This window comes from Alligator sinensis, unplaced genomic scaffold (genome assembly GCF_000455745.1).
Source record: "Alligator sinensis unplaced genomic scaffold, ASM45574v1 scaffold482_1, whole genome shotgun sequence".
In the NCBI taxonomy this organism is placed as follows: Eukaryota; Metazoa; Chordata; order Crocodylia; family Alligatoridae; genus Alligator; species Alligator sinensis.
In genome coordinates, this window is record NW_005842084.1 from 2,008,999 (window position 1) to 2,023,804 (window position 14,806).

The following is a 14,806-nucleotide window of genomic DNA, read 5'->3' on the forward strand; positions in this document are numbered from 1 at the left end:
CTGACATTCCAAGGGTCAGAGTATAACTGGCTGAATGGAGGGCCCTTAGAAATTTGCAGGATTGGACCCCCTACATGAAAAAGAAATCAGACTGATATTTTTTAACGCAGAAGGGAAACTGTGATTATCAAGTCCAGCCTGGATAAGAAGCCAATGAATTTCACTCAGTAATTTAATTCTTGCATCAAGTCAATGATTTAAATTGAGCACAAGTATTTATTTTGTATGAATTAAAGTTTGATTTTTTTTTTGTAGCAGTACCAATATAGGTAACACAATAGGTAATGTGATTGTGCACAGCAGGAACCATATCTCCTCCTTTGTGTTTGTATAAAGCCTATAACAGTATGGGGCTTTGAACCTGATCGGGGCTTTTGTGTGTTCCTACAATGTAAATAAGTAACATTATATCTGTACGTTTTTTTGTTTTTTTTTTTTAAGTAGGAAGGGTATCTATTTTGGTTTTTTTGAAAATGTTAATATAAAACCATTAGAAATTAATTTTAACATTGTTCTTTGAGAATAGTCTATTCCACTTGGAATGCTGTACTTAACTTTATTTTACTTTTTCCCTTACTAGACTATTAAGCTGCTCATTGCAAGAGACCAGAACAGGAAAAAAACCTTTTGCCACTCAGATGCCAGGAAGCTGATGCAAAGAAGCCTGAAAAAATGGAATTCTGTTTTATCCCCCAAACAAGTCTCTACGGTTTTCTTCACTCTTCCTCAAAAAGATCATTATAAATTAGAAAACAAATGTTTTTCATTAAATGTGATAATGTGTAGAGAGGCTGGGGTAATCATTTTTGATGATACAAAGCAATGGTGCTCAACCTATCTGGCCCCATGGATCAACGAGTGACTTGAGGTTGGTCTGGGGGCCAGATCCCATGCAACGTCGGCACAGTTTTCTATGTGCTGGATCCAGCCAGTCTGACCCCATTTGCCAGCACAGTCCATCATGTGGGACCATGTCATCTGGCCATCAGGGCTCCCTACAGATTTGGAAATTTAGCAGTAGGGGAGCAATGGCAGTGTTAATTGCTGCAGCTCTGGGCACTGCAATTAATGCTGCCACTGCTCTCCTACCACCACATTTCTGGATCCTTGGGGAGCCCTGGGGCTGGATAACACAGCTCCGTAGGCTATACACCTTGAGCACAACTGATATAAAGTAACGAGCGAAGTGTTTTTATGTTAAAGCTGAGCCCTGGTGGATATGATATGAAGATTGGAAATCAGACTTATAGGGATAGATTGATGTTACCAGAATGATCAATTAATAGGAAACCTTTATTGATAACACATGCAGAAGGCAGAGACTAACTGGTTCAGAGGCATAAGCTTTTGTAGGCAACAGCCTTCTTTATCAACTGATAATAACCAGATAATGCATGGTAAATTTTTGACAGAGAAGGAATAACAGCAAAGGAAAACCACCATTTGTGCAAATGGTAAGATCTAAAGTGCTATAGACACCAACACAAAAGAACCAGCATGACAAAGGATAGTGACTGGGAGGGGTACAGTGAAAAGGTTCATTTACTCAGTTACCATGACATAAAGCCCTCTCTTCAAAATGAAGTTAGCTCAGTAAAAAGGTGTGAGAAAGGAATAAAGAAACAAATGTCTAACAGAGTCCAGGTCAGGGTGGGTAAAATACAGCCTTCAGGCGGGATCTCACCAGCCAAGGGATTCTATCCAGCCCACAGTGTATCCCTCAGCCCTGCCTGGCCCAGGTGTGTGGGACAGCCTGGGCCATGGCACATGCAGCTGGTCCTGCTGCCTCCAGGTGCACAGTGGGGTGGGGGTAATGTGGTGGCCAGACTTAACTACTCAGCTGCCCCTGTGATGGCAGGTCACTCTGCCTGGCTGCTGCTGTCAGTGTCTCTGCCACTGGCCCCAGCCCCACTGCCCAGGCACCCCAGACCATCCACCCTACACCCACTGCTGGGGACACTGCACAGAGCAGGTAGGGTCTCCATGGAGATTGGCCTGGGATAGGGAGTGGATTATGGCTCTGCCCCAGGCCTTAGTCCCACACTGTCCCCCACCCGCCCCACCGCAAGCCCAGCCCTGGCCCCCCTGCCTGTCCTGCTCCTGGACACCACTCCCTACCCACCCACCTGGCCGAGTGCTCAATGCCCATAAGGGTTCCAGGTCATCCTCTTTTTAATCACCCTTCAGATACTTGAAGACTGGTATCAAATCCCCTCTGAGTCTTCTCTTCTCCACACTAACTAACTTTTTTTGGCCTTTTCTCATAAGCAAGGATCCCAGTTTTTTCTGACAAAAAAATCACACATTCTCTGATGAAACCCCCAAAATCTGTTATTAAAATTAAAAGCCCCCTGCAGCGCCCCCCCCCGCCCTGATGGCGCCCCTCACTGCCCCCAAAACCGCCCCCTGCCCCACTTGTGCCTCTTTCCCCCACCCACAGCTCCTGCTGCCCAGCCCTGATGGAGGGGACCCCCAGCCGCCAGGGCTATGGGGCCAGGGGTCCAAGTCTGCAGCTCCCTGCCTCCAACAGCAGGCAGCTGCAGCAGAAGCAGCATGAAGCCGGCTCCCCCACTGCTGCTGTCTGCTCAGGTGGGGGTGGGCCGGCTGCTGGCTCCCCCTAGACCTGCCGGTGCCCCCAGCCATGACCTGCAACCCCGCAACCCTGCCAGAGGGGTCCCCAGGCCCCTGCAAGTCCCACTTACCTCAGGCTCCAGGAGCAAGGAGTGAAGCTGAGCTGAGTGGAGCTGTGGCTGATTGAGAGCCTCAGGCCCTGCCCTTCCCCCTTTCCCTCCGGGCAGAACTGGGGTTTCCCACCCTGTTTGCAAACAGCTCTTGCAGGCTGGAGCTCAACCAGCCTGCAGCGCGGTTTGCAAAACCAGGGAATCCGTGTTTTTTTCTGCAAAAAGGAGAAATCCACATTTTCTCTCATAAAAAGGGGAAATCCCTGGTTTTCTCTGTTTTTCTGCGGGAAATGGAAAACCAGGATCCCTACTCATAAGTCATACTTACCATGCTTTTAATCACTGTTGTTGCTCTTTGCTGGACTCTTTCCAATATCTCAGCCTTACTGAAGGGTGGGGCCCAAAACTGGACACAGTACTCAAGATGAGACCTTTACCAGTGCTGAATACAACAGAAGAATCACTTCTCTTGATTTGTAAAAGATATTCCTACTAATAAAACTAAGTCTGCTGTTGACCTTTTGCAACAAGAGAAAACTTCTCATTTTTACCTTATGGTCCACTGTAATTGCCAGGTCCTTCTCTTCAGTACTGAGGCCTAGCCTGTCATTCCCTAATCTATATTTGTACATTCAATTATTTTGTCCCAAGTGCAGGACTTTGAATTTAGCAGTGTTAAATTTAATCTGCCTGATTGTGGACCATTTTTCCAGTCTATCCAGGTCGTTATTGACTCCAAGATGAACACGGGCCGACAATGCGAGAACATGGTCAGTAGGGCTAACTGTACCTTGTCCTGCATCCACAGATGCATCACAAGCAGAGCCAAGGAGGTGATCCTTCCCCTTTATGCGACCCTGGCCAGGCCGCAGCTGGAGTACTGTGCCCAGTTCTGGCTGCCGCACTTCAGGAGGGATGTGGACAGCACTGAGAGGGTCCAAAGGAGGGCCACTCGCATGATCCGGGGACAGCAGGGCAGACACTATGAGAAGAGGCTATGGGACCTTAACCTGTTCAGCCTTTGCAAGAAAAGGCTGAGGGGGGACCTGATGGCCATCTATAAACTTACTAGGTGGGACCACCAGGGTTTGAGACCTTGTTCCCCCCAGCGCCTCCCGAAGTAACAAGGAAAAATGGCCATAAGTTTTTAGAGAGTACGTTTAGACTAGACATTAGAAGGCACTACTTCACAGTCAGGATGGCTAGGATTTGGAACCAACTTCCTAGGGAAGTGGTGATGGCTCCTACCCAGGGTGTCTAAGAGGAGGCTCGACGTTTACCTGGCTGGGGTCATTTGAGTCCAGTTTTCTCTCCTGCCCAGGGCAGGGGGTTGGACTAGAAGATCTACAAGGTCCCTTCCGACCCTACATCTATGAATCATGAATTTGACGCCTACGCTCCAGAGTGTCTGCAACTCCACCCAACTTGGTATCATCAACAAATTGACTAAGAGAAGATCCCATCATCCAAATCTCTGATGAATATTGTGGTGGGGACGCCACCAAGGACTGAAACCTACCTCTGACACGAGAGCGGAGAGGGACACAGGGGGCCACAGGACACCACCGCGGATCAAAGGCACAGCAGATGCTGCTGCTGGAAGGCAAGCTGTGACAATGCTGGAGGGAATGGAACAGCAGCAGCCATGGCACACTGTGGGAGATCTGGCACATTCATCTGCACCGGCATAGGCACGCTTTATAGCTGCATGCCGAGGCTGATTTTCTAATGAAAGAGGAATAAAAACCCCACTGGCTGACACTTGAGGAGGACCGGAAGCGAGTCCTCCAGAGGGCCTGAAGTGGCTGGGAACAAACAACTGTCTTGGCAGGGGTGAGTGGTGGCAACCCCAAGAGGAGGGATGCCCAGCTAAAGCTGACTCAGAGGAGCCAGGATACTTACCTTTCTTGAGGCCGTGGATCCCGGATAATGCTGGTAGAAACTGGTACACAGGTGAGTCTGTGAAGAGAAAAAGAAGAAAGGAGGCTGAAGCTCTAAGTAGCCATCAGGGAAAGGGAGAGTGCCTGGGAGTAAGGCACTCCAGGACGACCATAAGGATGAATCAGACTGACTCAAGGCTTGAATAAGGATGGTACACCATCCAAACCAGGACTGTGAATAGATACCAACTAAGGCTCAACTGTGGCTGGTAGACTTTATTTTAGCCTCAGTCAAGGATTATCTTCATCTTCAGTTGGCGCAAGGCAGGGTGTAGGGGAGGCGGAGATCCGAGATGGAGATCCAGGTAAGGAAGCCAAAAGAGGGAATCAGGAGAGGCAGGATTCAAGAATGTCCTCCCAGCAATAATCTGTAACAACAAGATGCAGCAGGCAAGAATCCCTGGGAACCTTTCAAGGTATCTTACTGGAAGGCAGCTGTCAACTCAAAAGGAGACAGCTGCATCCGCATGGCAAAAGGCGAAGCGCTTAAGTGAACGTCATGGGAGGTTACAAAGATGTTAAACAATACCAGACTCAGGACAGGAACCTGGTTATATTGGTAATGATTTTCAAATGTGGCTGGAGAATTTTGGGTTCTTAAATTTGATACAACCTATATTGCTCTGATTTTTAGAAATTGCTAGGAAACCAATTATGAAGTTGATTAAATGCTCCCTTCTGAAACTCTAGCACCATTTAGATATATAACATATTGTATTCCTCTTTTTTAACATACTTAAAAACTACTATGTAACATTATAAAGATAATATTATTAGAAGGTAATAGATTTCCAGATATATACTTAGGCTCAATGTAATGGATGTCAATGCACACAAACATGGTGTAAAGAATGAACAAAGTAACATTAGTTTTTGGAAAACTGATGGAGAAAGAATACTTGATAGGGGAGAAGTTCGGATTCCAAGGCAATTTATGAAGTTGCTTTTGCCACTGAGGCTGCTGAAAAGGTGAAATAAAGAAAAAAACATACTGAAGAAAAAAGTCCGTAAAACCCTTGTATATACAAATGCTAAAATGTGCATAGAACTGGAGTTTCCTGGAAGGGCTGGAGAACTGATTGGAATTTTAAGTATCAAGATAAAGAGCAACACAGCAAGAGAAGACAAAACAAACAAGATAAAGTTTGATACTAAACTGAATCAAGTGATTTAGACTGCTGCCGTTCAAAGTGTATTTATATTCAGCACAAAACTGATTTCTTACAGAAACGATTCACATGATTCCAAACTATTTTGGATTGAACCTTTAAAAAAAAGGTTGAATGTGAGGTAAATGATTGTGCTGTAATAGAAAAATGGGGAAAATGTTTTAAGAAATCAATACAAAATACCTTATGGAATTGTATGATATATTCCCAATACTCTAAAATGGAGTCAAGAACATGTACCATAGTTTTAAGGTAATAAACATTTCAGGGCTGTTCTTTTAATGCCACATATTTTAAATGCAGAAAAATCAGAGGAAGTTAACTTGAAAAGAAATTCAGGAATATATAAATCTAGAAATGGACAACTAAGACACTCCAAATTGCCTTAGGTCTGACAAGTAGTACAGTAATGAATGAACTACTTTAAAGCCATATTAAATAGTTTCATATATTTTTTCCTTACATAGTCATTAAAAATGCCTTCATGGTAGCATGCTTGCATGTATGCATGCTTTACTACTTTGGTATGGTGCATAAAGATCACAGAAGAAAATACTTTCTGATCACAGAAAACAATTTTCCCCAAGCATTTTTTTAATCTTAAGAGGCTGCTTTGACAGGTAGTTTGTGAGTTACCATTGAATACACACAACACCCCATTACTTACCCAAATATAAGATGACCCTGAACATAAAACAATTCCCCAATAATTAGATTCTATATATGGAGAAATTATACATTTGCTATAATTTTCCAGGCACATAAATCTAGTTATTGGAGGTTTGCCTTGAATCTGTACTCCTCCCACTGCCACAGCAGTTGTTCCCCCTGAAACCCTGTCTTCTCTCTTACTGTTAGATCCTGCACTGAACATTTTGAAATAAATTTGCCTGTAGTAATTTAGTTCATCCAGAATTGATGCATTTAACATTTTTTGAAACTGCTGCAAGTTTTAGCACAGGCATTTCAGAAATGCACATTTAAGCAGCACTTTGGCACCTACTTAGAGAAAGTACAAATTATGCATGATATTAGTCCAGAGCCAAAAGGCTCACAATTTACCATATAGTACATTGGGCTGAGCTCTAGCAGAGACAACATGGATGTGTGACCACAGAGGGAGAACCAACTGGAGATAGCCACACATAAAGAGACATCAGGAGTCATCAAGGGAAAGGAGAATACAAAAGCAGAAACCTGAGAGTAACAGAAGGTCCCTCCCTTTTTCTTGCCCGTCTCTCCCTTTGTCCTGTCTGTCCCTGCCACCTCTCCCTTTGTCCCATCCCTCCTTCTCTTCCCATCCCCATCCCCTGGGAAGGGTCCCTGAGGTCACCATGGACCGAAGGCATACCAGCATCCCATCTCATGCACCCCACTGGAGGGGGCCTGTGGGCCTTGGCATCTCACCTCCAGACTGCTGACACCTAAGAGAAAGAGCCTGAGTGGAGCCTGCATCCTAGCCAGATGTACTTTGACAGCCCTAGGATTGGTAGATAAAGAATTGTTTGTATTGTTGCTTTTCTGTTCTTACTCTGTATCAATAAATTCGCCTATTATCAACTGGCAGGTGTTGTGGTCAGTCTGAGGGTTGTGCCCACCTGGAACAAAAGTACAGGTGCTAGGTTCAAATCCAGTGTCAACAGTACCCACGTGACCTAGCTTCCACCCCTCTCCTCTCTCTTTCCTCTTTCTCCCTTTCTCTCTTCTCCCTCTCCCCTGCCCCTCCCAGAGCTGTCCTGGTATTGCTGTATCTCCAAGGCCTGATGCCAGTTCCCTGTAGAGGGAATATCTGCTCAGTTTTTTTAAGGGCCAGACACCAAAAAAAAAAAAGAGGCTGACATCAGTAAGTTTGCCCAATATGGGCCATGTGTTTTATAGTCATGTTCAGTTTGGCTGCATTTAATTTACTTCATAATTGGTTTCTATTACTGAGCACATGCTACTTTTGCAGCAGTTTAATGATAGACAATGTATTTAATGAGTTTTCTTTGTATGCAAATGTAAGAAGAGAAGCATTTTTTCTCCATGCTGATGGGGGGGAGGGACCTAATCTTATATTTGAGTAAATACGATGTGAGTGTATGTGCATGGGCACATGTGTGTGTGCGTGCACGCACTCAACAGTAAGCTACAATGGTAAGCTATATATAGGTATGGATGTACTTGAGAGTAGACAGCATTGCTTTGGTTTTCTAGATTTGCTTGATTTTACTCCAAGCCATGGGAAGGAGGAGTAGCTGACATCAGAAAGGAAACTGATAGAAATTAAAAGAGGAAAAGAGAAAGGGAATATTGAAGCACTTAAGAGGGGAAGGAAGAAGGTATAGAATAGAGACAGCATTAGACATAAGAAAGAGGTACTTAGTGCAATTGAAAGCACTGAAAAGAGGAATAATTACTATCAAAGTTTGAGAGCCTGGTTCAAGCTCTGTTTTATTTTTATAATCCAAGGTTCTCATTACCCAGCAGAGGAAAGTTAAAATACATTGACTGTGTTAATAAGCACATATATTCAATGAAGGCAGGCTTAAGAAGTTCAAATAATTTAATAAAAAGGAAAGACAAACTCCATCATTTTTAACACCTATTACCTTGGCCAAATCAAATGGCAAAGGGAAGAATATATTCCACCTATCTCATGTCTAAATAGCATGGAGGCATGTAAAAACTGAATAGTCAACATGTAAGTGTCTAAGTATGATCCTATTCCACCCAGGTCAAGTCTCTGAAAACTATCAACATATCTTTCCATGCAGTGATATCTTTTATTGGATCTACTGCATGGTTGGGATAGTTTTAGACAACCTTTTGAATGCAGGGTTTGTCTGAAACTAACTCAAACAATGCACTGCTTGAATAAAAGATACCACCCACAAAAATCATTGCTTCTCCCATATTTCCTGAAACAAAACAGCTACATCACCCCAACACTATTACAACACTTTTTAGGGTGTCTTACTCTTAGCCTTAAGACTATAAAGAACATCAAGGAGAAGGACCCACACACCATTTGTATTAGCATTGTTTTAGGGACTTGAGCAAAGCAGAACAGAACAGAATTTCATTTTGACACCTAGTAAATGGAATAGCATCCAGCCCAAAATATGTGTATTGACATGGGGTTCAGAAACCGGGAAACTTTGCATTCAAATGTTCAGGGTTGAAGAAATGAAATATATTTTAAAGGGCAAAAGCTTTTATGAAGAGCGGGTTCTTCTCTACTACTTATTTCTCAAATTCTCAGGAAAAGACTGCAGTAACTAGTTTGGGGACAAAAGTAAGTCGTTTTATAGGAGGGAGCTTTAAAATATCCCCCGAAAAACTATACACCAAAAAAATATAATAAACTTGCATTTAAATAAGTATCTGAATTCACGTTGACTATTCAGTTTTTGAATGTCAGCTTTTGAGTACTTGAAGAAATCTTCAAATTGTGAGAAGTATAAGACATGATTTAATTCTTTTCCCACCAACATTGCAATTAAGCCGGGGTGGGAAATTATTTAGTCTGGAGGGCTGCTTAATGAGTTTTAGTGAGCTATGGAGGACTGCAAAGGTAGCCCCACTCCTTCACAGGTGCCCCGCTCCCTGGTTGCCATCTTGGCACTGGAAGTCCTGGCCACAACCCCTGACCTTTTCCACTGTAAATACCTCCTCTTGCCCTGGAAGTATTCCTTGGGGGGGACCACCATGAAACTGGGGAAAAAAAAACACAAATCATGTATTAAAAAAATTAAAACATCTACTTGAGCTTACTTTAACTTTATTGAAAAAATTGTTTTTGTCCTGATTTATGTTTGTGTAGTTTATCTAGAGGCAGTTGCATAGTAGCTCAAAATACAGTCTTACTCTTGTATATTGGGGGGGTAAAGGGGTGTATGTGGGGGTTGTGGTTGGGGAGTGGGGGGTATATATGACGAGGCATTGGAGATATGCGTGGCAGGGTGTAGGTGTGGGGTATGTGGTTGGGTGGGGGGGTGTGGGAGGGTGTAGTTGTGTTTGGGGGTATGGTGGTGGGTAGAGTCTGTGGGAGGGTGTGTATATGTGTGGAGTTATGGTGGGGGGATGGGAGTGTGTGGTGGGGGCTGTGGGAGGGTGTGGGTATGTGTTGGAGGTGGGTGCGCATGTGTGTGGGCGGGGTATGTCAGGGGAAGTCCTCAGAGTGTGCGAGTCCCTGGAGCTGCATGTGGTGGCGAGTAGGGTGAGCCCCACCTGGCCCCGTAGTTTGCCTCTACCTGCACTCCCACCCTAGACCCGGCCACAGGTGGTGACAGCTTTCAAGGTCAGCCCCAACTAGCCCATTAGTGCCCTCACTGAAGTTCCCGGTTGCACATGCTGGCAGGGTGCGGGGCCAGCCCCACCCACCCCATAGCATGCAGCTTGTGCACTCCTGCAGCATATGGGGTCAGCCCAGCCTGCCTCATATGGCATGGCTCCTGCCCCCTTTCCCCCAACAGAAGTCCCTCGCCCCCAGCCCAGTGGGGCCCTTACCTGAATTCCCACTCTCAAAGGCAAGGAGGACTGGAAACAGCCTCAGGGTAGCCAGGCACAAGTTCTGCCAGGCAGAGGCTTCTTACCTCTAGTGCCCCCTAGCTTGAGGATGGGACGGGTCAGGCCAGGCAGGGGGGGGCGGGGGGCAGAGCAATTGCTTAGCAGCCAGAGCAGCACTTTCTGCCTGGAAACACCAACTTGCAAAAGAACAGCGAGAGCCAAAGTTTACAGATGGTTTACAGAGGGTCCCCATGGGCTGGATGGAATTGCCTGGCAGGCAAGATCTGGCCTGTGACCTGTATATTGCCTGCCCCTGCTTTAAACCCTATGAACCTTTTACACCATGGGTGCCAAATCCTCCATGAACTGAATGAGAGGTGGGACTGGTCCACTGGCTGGATCAGGCCCACATAGCTCCCTGTCCCCACTACTGAACAGCACAGGTGACAGCCAGCCAAGTTGTTTCAAGATGTTGGCCTGAACAGTTACCACAGGCAGTGCAGGCCAGGACCAGCCCTGGCAAATTCTGCAGGTGGTACACATCTCAGGCATTGTGTGTGTGGCTAATCTAGCACAGCAAATGGGGATGCACCAGGGGCCAGATTATGAGGCTCTGCAGGCTGGATCCAGCCTGTGGGCTGTAAGTTTGACATCCCTGTTTTACATGACAAAAATGGGCATCCATTTCATAATGTGTAGAAGAGGGGAAAAATGCATAGCAAAAATAAATCCCTCTTACTTCTCCTCACCCCCATCCTCTAATAAAGGAAAAATGGAGGCTTTTAAATCAAACTGTTCTCTTTATCTTTAGATCAGTAGACAGAGCTTTCCATTGGACAGAAGGCTGTCAATTTATTCAAGCCCATGAGATCCTCTCCAGCTGGGTCTGCATGTCACTGGCAGACAAATCATAGAGGTATTGTATATTTATTGGTTATATTAAGTTTAACCCTACCAACATTACAAAAGAAACCTAGCAAATGGACCCACTTACTAGTGATTTGAGGCTTCTCAATTCTTTTTTCTTCCAGCTATAAGGTTCTTAGACTGAGTCTAGCATTCAGAGCTACAGTCAAATTCTCTCTTTAATAAACACTTAAACTTAATGCTAAACTGATGCTTGTGAAACGGACTGATTACATTTGCAAATGGCACTCATTTTATCCAAATCAGAACTAGGACCTTATCTTTTAAGCTTAAACCTAGGAGCTTTTTTCTCTTGAAGTTGCAAAGTACCAAAAATGTTCATCTGCAAAAAGTTCACTTTGCAGAATCACTGAACAACAATAATAGCAGACTGTAATAAAGAAAACATCTGTGCAGTGTCTCAATACTGGGAAAGGAATTTAAACCTTTCAGATCCTGAATGAGCAAGATTTTTCTCACTCCTCTATGCTCATGGGAGTCGCCTAGGATTCTGAGGTCCCAGATCTTTTGACTTTAAATAGCACTCTTGTAAGGTTATAAAAAAAATGTTTCCCAAGATTCTTCAATTAGATTTCTTGGATAAAAGGAGAAACTGTGTGCAAGGGCTGGAGAGAGAGAAAAAATGCCTATAATTACATTCAAGAAAGTACTGTAAAAACTCTACACGCTACACATGTCAGAGGTTTGACCAAATTCCCTTTCCAGCGTATTTATCTGCTCTTGCTTTTTTGTTATTCCTGTCTCTAAATGTACACATAATCACAACTCCTCTGCCTCTCAATGAGTTTACGTGACAACAGAAGTTTAAAGAACTGGAAGACACAGATTCTTTGGGGTCCTACTGTGGGAAAGGTTTCTTTTGATTTGGTTTTCTGTTCACTATCAAATTCAAAACATTCTGCTTTCAAAGAAATACTCAGGAATCATCAAAACATGCAAGACCATGGAAAAAAAATCATTTTTGTGTACTTCCAAAGAACAACAAAAATATTCAATTTAGACTCCTGCTAATAACCTGCACTTGCATGAACTAATCTGTGTTTTCCAAGAATGTTACCTGTTCTGGTCTAACTGAAATAATTTGAAAGAACAAACTATTACATAGTACCTGAGCTTCTAATATACCTAATGACTGTATAGCATGAGTTAAAAGATGCAAACCTTACAAAACAATGTAAAACTAGTAGAGGAATGGACACATTTTGTCAAATGCTGTCAGATATATAGCATTTCATCAAAACATTTCTCATTAAACTGCAGAATTAGTCTGCTCTTACTATTTTCTTTCTTCTCACAGAGCAGAGGCATATTCTAAATTTCTATTCTTGAGTTCCTAAAACTAATTTAATTCTGGTGATGTGACAACCCCATATAATACATGAACAAAGCACCTCATTCTTAACAAAAAAGATCTCTGTAAATGTGCAGTCCATGGATGAACTGCAATTCATTTTTGTTCATGTAAAAACTGATACAGTCATACTTCTGTTAACACAATGCTAGTATCTCAATCACCAGTTATGATCACCATTATCAGCATTTATACACTTCACATTCTCAGAGAAGACCTGGACTCAATTAAGTATTTTGTTTTTAGTTAGGATCCTTAATCTCAAAGTAAATCAATGAGATTTATGTTTTCCAAGTGCCTAAATCACTTCTGAAAATGGATTTGTTACTAAGAGCATCTTTACATGTGCTCCAGGGACGGGGGAAGGGGTGCTTTAATTAGAGCAGCTCCGGGAGCTGTTCTGCTTAACATTTGCAAATCCTAAGGGTGCCTGTAGAGACATGTGGGGATGCTGCTGTTACTTGAGTCTGCTAGAGCGTGATAATTAGCGAAGTCCAGCAGCTTCTGTCTCATGTATTTAGCATCCCCATGCTTCAAAATGGCACTAGGGGCACAGAGCCGCTCTAATTAAAGCGTCCTCAGTGTTTCGTGCATTCACCATCCTGCACTTCAAAATGATGGCAGGAGCACTTTAACTAAATGTTGGTCAAGAAGCTTCAGTTAAAGCGCCCACAGTACCATTTTGGTGCCTCAGCTCAGTATTTCAGAAACTGGAATAATAACACTTCTCTGCTACCTCTGAGTAGATTTGGGTATGATAAACACATTTTAAAAAACAGAGCACAATAAAGGGGGTATATAAGAATGCTGCTAATGATCTGAATCTTTGCTGTCAAACCACAGACAAATTTGAGCTATTTCCCATGCTCCCAAAGAAATAAAAAGAATTATCTGTGCATAATATGTTTGTCTGCCAGCATTACTTTAAGACTACAGCAGAAAAAAGAAAATATCACACAAGTTTACATTTCTATATATGTTTATTAAGAAAGAATTTAAAAGAGATAAAAATGAATGAAAAGTGGGAAGACCGGGTAAGCAAACAAAATGGTCACAAGCACAAAAACAAATTGAACAAGTCCCAAAATACCCCACAAATTTAGGAACTAACTTGCTGTTCCCATTACCCAGACAGCAGGAAACTGTCTTTTAGGGCAAGTGAATCCTGAATTACAAGGATGAGCACTAGATGTCATTTATGTAGCTTATGTTCTTTTATAAGCCAACCCAGAACATGACAGGCCTGTGTTTTCCAGGAAGCCAAGGAGCTTGCTCCATTTTATCTAGAAAAAATAGGGAAAAGTAAAAATCAGAGCTTCTCAGTCTTCAGCGAAGTATGCATCCAGTCCCTCCAGCTCTGTATCTGCTTCACTGTTTGAAGTAGTAGTAGCTGAACTTGAATTTATACTTTCCTGATGAGTGGGTTTTAGTTGAGAGCTTCCTGGATGACTTGTTTCTTTCTTCAGCTCTCTACCACCATTTAACAGCTTCTGACTCTCCACAAAATACTGATTTGGATGATTCAAAGGGAACCCAATATCATCAACCTGAACATGGAAAGAAAGAAACAAAGACATATAATACTATATTTCAAAGGTCTTTAGTTCAATGCTAAATGATCACAATATGTAGCCAATCAGTGATTTAACTAATTTATCTAAAGGGGCTAAAGGGGCTGGGGGCACAGGTAGTGTTCTCGTCGATTCTCCCAGTCTCAGGCTATGGGCGGAGAAGGGAGAGGAGGATCCACGTGGTCAACCAAAGACTGCAGCGCTGGTGTCATCGGGAAGGCTTTGGCTTTCATGACCACAGCCCGCTCTTTGGTGAGAGAGGCAGCGAGCTGCTGGGAAGAGATGGCCTCCACCTCCCTCCCCTAGGGAGGAGGCTCTTCTCAGCCAGACTGGCTGACCTGCTCCACTGGGCTTTAAACTAAGCCCGTTGGGGGACTACCGCCAGTGCTGGCCCACTGAGCAATCCTTGCAAAACCAGCGGGTCAAGGCACTTAAGGGAGCCCACCCCTGCCCTAGCCCTGGTAAAATCTGTGGGCAAGGAAGGAGCCCCCCAGGGGATACTTGCCTGCCTGTACACAAATGCCAGGAGCTTGGGGAATAAGCAGGAGGAGCTCATCCTCCTGCTCAATGCAAATAATTACGATGTCATAGGGATAACGGAGACCTGGTGGGACTCCACCCATGACTGGACCACAGGTATAGATGGCTATACCCTGTACAGGAGGGATCGTGTAGA

The 14,806-nt window shown here is 43.8% G+C and overlaps 1 protein-coding gene across 1 annotated transcript in view; it reads right to left on the reverse strand.

The window, feature by feature from the left end:
- Positions 1–13,542: 13,542 nt before the first annotated feature.
- PRIM2 (DNA primase subunit 2) overlaps positions 13,543–14,806 on the reverse strand; it is a gene marked incomplete at its 5' end in the record, with an annotated part of 266,474 nt that continues 265,210 nt past the window's right edge. The window contains 1 exon segment of the mRNA XM_025204487.1: positions 13,543–14,106. Coding sequence (XP_025060272.1) covers positions 13,879–14,106 — 228 coding nt within the window.